The following is a 9,920-nucleotide window of genomic DNA, read 5'->3' on the forward strand; positions in this document are numbered from 1 at the left end:
GGCGGAGAAGGAGGCGGAGGCGCAGGGGGGAGCCGAGGCCGTTGGGCTGCCGAGAGTTGCGCGCTCTGCCGGGCCGCGGCCACTAGCGCGGTGCTGCCAGCCAGGAGCCAGCGAGCCGAGGGCCAGGAAGGCGGGACGCGACCCCGGCGCTCCCGAGCCACTCGGGCTCACCCCACCGCCCGCGCTTCATGAATCGCAAGTTTCCGCGGCGGCGGCGGCTGCTGCAGGAAGCGGAGCGGGAGCCGGGGGCGCGGGCCGAGTGCGGCTCCGGCTCGACGGAGGGCACAGGCGCGGAGGAAATCGCCCCGGCCGCAGGGGGAGCCGCTGCCCGCCGCGCCACCGCCAGCCCCAGCCGACCGGCGCTAAGAAAGGAGCCGAGAAAGTATGGCTGAGGAGGAGGCGCCTAAGAAGTCCCGGGCCGCCGGCGGCGGCGGCGGGAGCTGGGAACTTTGCGCCGGGGCGCTCCCGGCTGGGCGGGCGGCGGAGGGGAGCTGGGACGCTGGCCACCACCGACGCCGGCCCCCAGCAGACTCCGGGCGCTTGGCGCGCTGGCTGTTGCTGCTGCTTTGGCTGCTTGAGGCTCCGCTGCTGTTTGGGGTGCGGGCGCAGGCAGCGGGCCAGGGGCCCGGGCCGGGTCAGCAGCCCCCGCCGCCGCCGCCGCCTCAGCCACAGCAGAGTGGGCAGCAGTACAACGGCGAGCGGGGCATCTCCATCCCGGACCACGGCTACTGCCAGCCCATCTCCATCCCGCTGTGCACGGACATCGCGTACAACCAGACCATTATGCCCAACCTGCTGGGCCATACGAACCAGGAGGATGCGGGCCTCGAGGTGCACCAGTTCTACCCGCTGGTGAAGGTGCAGTGCTCGGCCGAGCTCAAGTTCTTCCTGTGTTCCATGTACGCGCCCGTGTGCACCGTGCTGGAGCAGGCTCTGCCGCCCTGCCGCTCCCTCTGCGAGCGCGCGCGCCAGGGCTGCGAGGCGCTCATGAACAAGTTCGGCTTCCAGTGGCCGGACACGCTCAAGTGCGAGAAGTTCCCGGTGCACGGCGCCGGCGAACTGTGCGTGGGCCAGAACACGTCGGACAAGGGCACCCCGACACCCTCTCTGCTGCCGGAGTTCTGGACCAGCAACCCCCAGCACGGTGGCGGGGGGCACCGCAGCGGCGGCTTCCCCGGGGGCGCCGGCGCGTCGGAGCGAGGCAAGTTCTCCTGCCCGCGTGCCCTCAAGGTGCCCTCCTATCTCAACTACCACTTTCTGGGGGAGAAGGACTGCGGCGCGCCCTGCGAACCGACCAAGGTGTACGGGCTCATGTACTTTGGGCCCGAGGAGCTGCGCTTCTCGCGCACCTGGATCGGCATCTGGTCAGTGCTGTGCTGTGCCTCCACGCTCTTCACGGTGCTCACGTACCTGGTGGACATGCGGCGTTTCAGCTACCCGGAGCGGCCCATCATCTTCTTGTCCGGCTGCTACACGGCTGTGGCCGTGGCCTACATTGCCGGCTTCCTGCTGGAGGACCGAGTGGTGTGTAACGACAAGTTTTCCGAGGACGGGGCGCGCACCGTGGCGCAGGGCACCAAGAAAGAGGGCTGCACCATTCTCTTCATGATGCTCTACTTCTTCAGCATGGCCAGCTCCATCTGGTGGGTGATTTTGTCGCTCACCTGGTTCCTGGCGGCCGGCATGAAGTGGGGCCACGAAGCCATAGAGGCAAACTCGCAATATTTTCACCTGGCCGCCTGGGCCGTGCCGGCCATCAAGACCATAACCATCTTGGCGCTGGGTCAGGTGGATGGCGACGTGCTGAGTGGCGTGTGCTTCGTGGGGCTCAACAACGTGGACGCGCTGCGCGGCTTCGTGCTAGCTCCTCTCTTCGTGTACCTGTTTATTGGCACGTCCTTTCTGCTGGCCGGCTTCGTGTCGCTTTTCCGCATTCGCACCATCATGAAGCACGACGGCACCAAGACAGAGAAGCTGGAGAAGCTCATGGTGCGCATCGGTGTCTTCAGCGTGCTTTACACAGTGCCAGCCACCATAGTCATTGCCTGCTACTTCTACGAGCAGGCCTTCCGGGACCAGTGGGAGCGCAGCTGGGTGGCCCAGAGCTGCAAGAGCTACGCCATCCCCTGCCCCCACCTCCAGGCTGGTGGAGGGGCCCCGCCGCACCCGCCCATGAGCCCCGACTTCACAGTCTTCATGATCAAGTATCTTATGACGCTGATCGTGGGCATCACGTCAGGTTTCTGGATCTGGTCTGGCAAGACCCTCAACTCCTGGAGGAAGTTCTACACCAGACTCACCAACAGCAAACAGGGGGAGACCACCGTCTGAGACTAGGGGGCTCGCTCAGCCTATTCCCAGCTCTGGGCTGGGTCCCAGTCACCGCCAAGACCTTCCCCCATGGAATCCAGGCCAAGCCTGGCTACCACAGGCTTCCTCACTAGACACTTTTGCAGGTTTCTTTTAACAACATAGTTCCTGCAAAAGCTTCCGTTCCTGGGGGTCAACGGACTCGAGGGCCCATCTGCCTGAGGGGTGATGGACCGACCTCTCTCCTTGGTATCAGGACTATACGCTTTTATGATTGTAAATAGCCTGTGTAAGATTTTTGTAAGTATATTTGTATTTAAATGACTGATCACGCGTTTTCTTTTACTTTACTTTGAGGGGGGGGGGCGGGTAATTTGAATTATTTAGGGCAGTTTTACCTTTTGAGGCTTTTCCTTCTTGACCTTTTCTGAGTATTGCAGAGATAAAACCAGAGCGCACCGCCCGGTGCTCTGCTGGTTCGTGCGCCCCTCCCTGCTGCGCGCGGGTGGGGTGCGTCTGGGGCTGCGCGGCCCGGGTCACTTTTCACCTCCTCTTTCTGCTCCCTCCCTTCCCCTCCTTGCTTGAGTTTGGAGATCGTAAGGTACTGAACTTCTTAAAGCTTTCAGGTCTGCCCTTGTCCGGGGCCAGATTTCGAAGGCCAGTTTGATTTCCCAAAGTTGAATTTTTCACTGTCGAAAACCTTCCCCCTAGCTTCAAGTAGGCCCACGGAAGTGGCTGCGGGCAGTCCCAGACGCCCTCCGCTCCAGCGCCCAGACACTCCTTCCTTCCACTTAAGTCGGTTAGAGGGTGAGTGGGATAACCAATGCCAAACTTTTTAAAGTCTAATTTTTGGTGGGTGAGCTCATTTCATTCTCTAGTGTTTAAAACCTGGTATGAGTTTGGCTAGCGTCATGGAAAGATGTGGTTACTGAGATTTGGGAAGAGTCATGAAGCTTTGTGTGGGTTGGGAGAGACTGAAGATGGGGGTTGTAAAATGTTCGTTCTAATTGTATACTGATGCCTGGCAACCTGCCTCTAGGACTGAGACAGTCTGCGTTTAGATTTTAGCGTTCTGTAAAATGGAAACGTTGAGGTCACCTGGAAAGCTTTGTCAAGGAGTTGATCTTTGCTTTCCTTAACAGGACAGCAGAACGTAATCTGAAGGTGAAAACTTGAAGTGTGTAAGGGACTTCCTCAAAATGAAGTGCTACTTTCTGATTTTTTAAATCAAATAATAATTAAACATATACCAGCAACTTTAAAATGTAAAAGTTGTACTTTCAACATATTAGGATTCTTATTCAGCAACGCATTCTGAGGAGGAACAATCCACATCATTAATAAGAAACTGGTAAGGTTCCAGGATGTACTGGAGGCAGAATAGTTGATTAGCTCCCGAAATAAACAGGAGAGGGACATGCATGCTAAAGGGAAATTGTGTGCAGGTCTGCTACATTAAATCCTCTGTGCTCCTTTCTGGATTTACAGAAATGTATCAAATGTAAATCTTTCAAAGCCATTTAAAAATATTCACTTTAATGCTCTGTGAAAAAAAAAAATGAGAAGCAATCCTGATTGTATTGTAAACTTTTAGAGTTTATCAGAATGCTGGTACTTAGGACCTAAATTTATCTATGTCTGTCATACCCTAAAATGACAATGGTCTTTGAATTTGGTATGCATTTATTCTGTTCACTATCACAAAATCATCTATATTTATAGAGGAATAGAAGTTTATATATATATAATACCATATTTTTAATTTCGCAAATAAAAGAATTAAAGTTTTGTACAAAATTATATGGTTTTTGTGCCTGAAAAAAATAGAGTTAAAACTGTTTAAACTATGAACTGTCTTTATATTTTATAGTGTCCTTTATAGTATATAAATTCAGGAATTCAATGAAAAAGCCTATCTTTAACCATCATACCTGTCCTTCCAAAGAATTAGCCTACTTGTATTGTGGTTGACATTGTGAATTCCCTAGAAAAGATCTGTGTTCATGACAGTAACAATATAAAATAGAAGTTTGAAAATTATTTCTTTACTCAAAGATTATTAAAAAGAAGAACTCTAATTTTAATATATTTCTTTTTTTTTTAAGGGGTAAATATACATGACTTTTTTTTTAATATAGAGGTTTATTTTTAAATCATCCGGGCATCACTTTTGTCACAATTTTTTTAGGTATTGTCTTATATTTTCCATAGTTTTGGATATTCTAAAACCATAAATAGGTATTCACTAAATGGTTAACTGTTTATAAGCATTTTAAACAGCAGTTGGGTGTATAAGGCTATTTTGTTGTTTGCTTCTGAAGACTCCATTTTTATATTGTTTAAGGAATCTTCTCCAGAGGCATTATCTGGTTGGTGTACCCTTAGAATTTATATATACATATAGAGTATTTATATATACATGTGTACATACACATATATTCTACATGTATAAATATATAAAGTAAATATATCTACATATATCTACATGTGTGTACATATACATATATATACACAGAAATACACATTAATTTTTATAAAATAGAGACGCAAAATTTACTTATACATTTTACAATATGGAAATAAGGTTATGAGAAACAGAAAATACCAGATGGAAAACCTCAAATACCTTTGAAAAACAAGTCTTTTATTTCTTTAGAGACTAAAAATATCTTTATTAAGTTTTCCATGAAAAACACTTTGTGATCAAGTGACAAGGGGCTAAAATGAAGACCATTGATATGACAGAGGTTCTTTCATGGCTGTAAGGCAACTGTCTTATAAGTCATTATTTATTTTAAGGCAAATGAAAAAGTTGAATCTAATTGAAAATAGAGCATTCAGTTTTAAGTACCGAGATGCAATTTTATATTCTTTTTTTCTTTGTTCCATTAATCTGATACAGTAGACATCTGAGAAGGTTTTGTTGTAGAGACACAAAAAAATAGCAATTCTTTCACCAAATTGAGATGTGTTTCCTCACAAGATAATTCAATCAGATAATTTCTGGGGAAAAAAATTAAGATTATTTCCTATCCAAGGAATAAATATAAAGCATTCTTACTGTGGGTGTCCTCAAAATGATGTAACTATAAATTTGATGCAGAAAGGTTTTATAATGCTGGATTTAAATAGCTTTAAAAGACATTTTCCAGTAGATACCAGGTTTTGAGTTTAGAAAACAAATTATGCAGAATATAAAGATCATGTGTATTATTTTGGTTCTTTCAGTACTGGTGGAAATATAAGACTCACCTGGAAAATTGTAAAGCTACTGGTAATATGGTCCTATTAACATGCTGTTTCCATGATAAACTATTTTCAGGTGTTTTTTTTTTTTAACCATCTGTCATGAGAGTCAATTTGCCCTCTCAAGTGTGTTTGCTTCAGCTTTTATACATAGTATAAAAGCCTTCTGATGCTTTAAAAAAATTTTTTTTTAACTTAAACTTTGTGGGAGCAGAAAGTTGTATTTTTATCTTGAAGCCAGCCAGTGTCAAACATATGCAATACAGCTGGACCAGATTTTTCAGTTTGTCTGGGATATTATTCACTTGGCCGGAGTTTATTGAACTGGTCCTTTTATGTCCAGTGAGCACTGAAGCCTTCTGCTGTAGTTGCGTCATTTCTAAAGTCCACTAGGAAAGGAGGCCACAAGGAAGAGTTGGTGACCAATTAAGAAGAAAAAAATGCCTAAACCACAAACCATTTCAGAACCTGGATGGCTTCCCATCACTTTTTCCTGATCTCATATTGCAGTCTTGGTATACTTGTTTTTTTTTGTTGTTGTTGTTTTAAAGATGCCATATCAGTGTGTGTGTTTGGGTCCCGCTTTAGCTACTCTAGCTTTTATAGCTTTCTAATCCACCTATTGGTTGTAGGTCCCATTTTATGTAATGTACATGCAGTTCATTGAAACCAGTGGTATGACACTGGGGAGCTCTGATACATTTCTGATTATAACCTGTGTAACTTGGGCCTGGGAGATAAGAATCAGAATGTCATTACCTGTGTCTTGGGGTGGGCACTAGTCAAATAGTATTGAATACTTCACAGAATATGTTAATTTCAAGATCTTGCAGGAGTAACCTGTAGGAGCTAAAATAAGATGTGGACTACACATACAGGAATTCTACAATTACATTGCTAAAAGGAAAGTGCAATTCTACCTGAAATTCAAGGCTTTTACTTTAAGGCCCTTACATTTGAAATGGGAGTCTTACAAGGGAAGTGCCAAACAAGGTCAAGTTTATTTTAAATGATGCCTAAATTTTACATCTATATTTCAACTGTTGTTGTCAGATCCCAATAGAATTTGAGAAACGGTCCTTGAGATTCAATCATGACTCAGAGTATCCTTTAACTTTTTGGGCTTAAATATTTTCTCTTCACTTTGGTCATACATTTTGACAATGGATATGCGGAGCCGTAACAATTATAGTGACAAAACAGCTTATTTGGAACCTGGTGATTAAAAGACAGATAGACTCCAGACTAATTTTATTGAGTGTCATCATGATTTGTGGTGACAAGTGTCTCTACTTCTTGACAGAATCAAGTTCTTGTTTAAATATAATAACATTTCCTTTTCCCAGCTTGCTTACAAGTTGGTTTAGGACCCTAATAATATGTCAAATCAAAGGGCTTCTCAGAAATCTCTCTCATGTAATGGATGGGCTCAAGTACAATCTATGAGTATGTTCTAGGGTGAACACATAATATTCTAAAGGTTATCAGTTTTATAAGTAAAGCAGATTCTTAAATTGCTGGAAAGGTATAACATTCTCCAATAGAGATTTCTCTAAATTATTTTATATTAAGATGGTGATATTTTAAAGAGGAGTATTTCAGGGTGATAAAATCAAACAGCATTGCATTTTCTAAAGAGATCATTACTACACCAGTTGAATGCCATATTTGTATGGGTAATAATTCTAAAAGCAAGGTTTTGGAATATCATTGATTTGCACATTTTACACATGTATTCTGTTAAAATAAAACTGGCTTGCTTGAAGGCAATTTTTAAGTTTTAAAATGTATATATAATATGCATATTTCATATAAAGAAGGTCTCAAGGAATTTTCATTCACAGTATTATTGGCTTTCAAAACATATTCACAGGAATACAATGATTGACATGAAAAGAAACCACTATTGCTGCTTTGAGGTAGTCAGGATCTGTCGCCAGGATTTCTTTTCTTTCCTTTTTAAAAACCAAGTATCCTCTAATTTGTGGATATCTCCATGTTTCAGATCTCAATACCTGTTTGAATTAAATTTGCAGGGGAATAACTGCAGGATCCCCCCGTAGACAAAGTGTGGCCTTTACTTCCTTTCAAGTTGGCAGTGTGTCCTTGCTTAAATGCAGCGCTCTGAGACAGATTGTTCTCTTGCCCTTGGAAATGCTTCACAAATGTAGCAGCAAATTCCTGGAAGTCATGCTAGCTAGTTAAACGCATATTCCAAATGCCAAATGCTACTTGATTGCTATAAAGGCTTTTTTTCTTTAAAAATAAAGGTAGATTTGTAGACTGTTCTTGACCTTGTATTTCCAATTCTTGAGAAACACTTTTTAAAAGTTAAAATTCAATAAATCTTTGGTCAAAACTCTTATCTCAGATAGAGTGACTGGCTATCTACATCTGCCCAGGGCTAAGGGGTTTCTTGGGATATGGAACTTTCAGTAAGTAGTCAAACCAGGAAAAGTCCTGGTCAAGCTGGGATGGTCACCTTATTTCATGGATCAAATTGTGTTTCCAAGATAGAGTAAAAGCTTCAAGGTTGATCACTGCTCCAGATGAAAACTATTCCACGGTAGCATTAGCTTTTTTTATTACCAGATGAAAAGCCAATAAACCTAACCCTTTGTTACTGATCTTCACAGTTAGAACCAATCAACAGAAGCTGCGGGAAATACGAAGGTCTAATGGAACAAACCACATTGATATCTTGACCACTTGCCTGAGCCTTCTACCTCCCGAAGAAATGGGGTCTAGATACAGGAATCCGAGCCCTGTCAGGCTACTCATGAAATCAGGTTATCGGTGTATTTTTATAAAAGGCTCTCAAAAGTGTTGCCTGGAAATGCATAGAGTTCTTGTTTAATTGCCGTTAAAATTTATCAAATTGTGAGGAGCTGTTAGGTTTTTGCTGGCTCGTAGACAGCCACCTTCTCATGGTGTGTGCTCAAGAGGGTGGAGGAGAGAGAGAGAGATCTCTTTTAGTAGGTGTATTAATTCCATCATGAGGGTTCCATATTCATGCCTGAATTTAAGCCTCATTATTTTCCCAAGACCTCACCTCCAGAGACTATCACATTGGGTGTTAGAACTTCAACATATAAATTGGAGGAAGCAAACATTTAGCCCATAACAGTCAATAATATAAATATTTTATTTAAATCTAGGCAGAGATGTACAATATCATAATTTCAGTGGAAATAGACCTGTAAATAACATTAAACAATTGTACAGTGGTACCTTGAGATACGAATTTAATTTGTTCTGTAACCAAGCTCGTAAGTCAGTCAACTCGTATATCAGACTGCCAATACTGAAACCTTGCACCAATGCCAACGCCAACTAGCGGCAGCTTCCCAAATCACAACTCATATCTTGGAATTTTGCTCGGATCTTGAACAAAAATATGGATCGAGTCACAGTTCGTATCTTAAAAATTTTGTATGTTGGTCTGTTCGTATCTCATGGTACCACTGTATAGAAAAATTCTTTAAAGGTGTCTATTAGTATTATGCTATGATACTTCCTATTCCACATTTTCATTTTCTTTTACACATTTCTCTGCATCTCTGAAGGTGTTATGGTGCAGAGGAAGAGCTCTGGTCTGGGAGCCAGAAACTGAGGTTCCAGTATTGACCCGGGAAGTCAGGTTAAGGGACCTTGGTAATGGAGACACTAATGACATTATAGATGAGGAAACCCTTTTAACAGTAGAGCTCTGTACAAATGCGAGGGGTTTTCATTATTCATATTGAGCTAATTAAGGAGGAGTCTGAAGTTACTTGAAGGTTCCTTCCCAGTTTTGACTACTGTACCTCCCCAACTTTTAGAAAAGGATATTCTAGTCACTGAGGGGACCCAAAGTGACTGAGGACCTTTCTGCAGTTTTCTTGGCCACCCATCCTCTGTCTTTGTTACTACACTTGGATTGTCTTAAACACACAAAGGATTTTCCCAGTTGTTATGAGACTCTGGTTAAATTTATTAAATGAATCTGCAGTGCAACTGCTGCACCATTTGAGAGAGGTTAGGTTCTAGTTAGAAGAAAAAAGGTCCTTGTTTGAGAGGGCTGGTTTGGGGCAACAATTCTACACGAGTGTTTTAAGATCAGAGAAGTAGGAGGGCTAACAAGATGTTCTGGGTCCAAAAGTGGCAAGTTCACAGGCATACACTCTGGAATGAGAGCCTTTAAAGGGTGGCACCACTGTCCTAAGAACGCTGTCCATTTACTCATTGATGAGTTGGGGTAGATGAAAGAAACAGCCTGGCTGGGGGGAGGACATCTCTATGTTTCAAAGGCAAACAGGTTGGGGTCATTGGCACTGGAAGGGTAGAAAAAACAAGTGTAATGAGAACCAAAATCACTATTATTT

General features: G+C 43.9%; 1 protein-coding gene across 1 annotated transcript; it reads left to right on the top strand.

The window, feature by feature from the left end:
- The first annotated feature begins 248 nt into the window (after positions 1 to 248).
- On the top strand, positions 249 to 7,815 carry FZD1 (frizzled class receptor 1). Its single transcript, XM_066238581.1, has one exon. It carries the CDS (start codon positions 385 to 387, stop codon positions 2,329 to 2,331), a length of 1,947 nt encoding a protein of 648 aa, XP_066094678.1. The 5' UTR covers positions 249 to 384; the 3' UTR covers positions 2,332 to 7,815.
- The last annotated feature ends 2,105 nt before the right edge of the window (positions 7,816 to 9,920 follow it).

The sequence above is a fragment of the Saccopteryx bilineata genome, chromosome 7, assembly GCF_036850765.1.
Source record: "Saccopteryx bilineata isolate mSacBil1 chromosome 7, mSacBil1_pri_phased_curated, whole genome shotgun sequence".
Classification (NCBI taxonomy): domain Eukaryota; kingdom Metazoa; phylum Chordata; class Mammalia; order Chiroptera; family Emballonuridae; genus Saccopteryx; species Saccopteryx bilineata.

Coding starts and splice junctions, on each gene's coding strand:
- FZD1 (XM_066238581.1), top strand. CDS start 385: ATGGCTGAGGAGGAGGCGCCTAAGAAGTCCCGGGCCGCCGGCGGCGGC.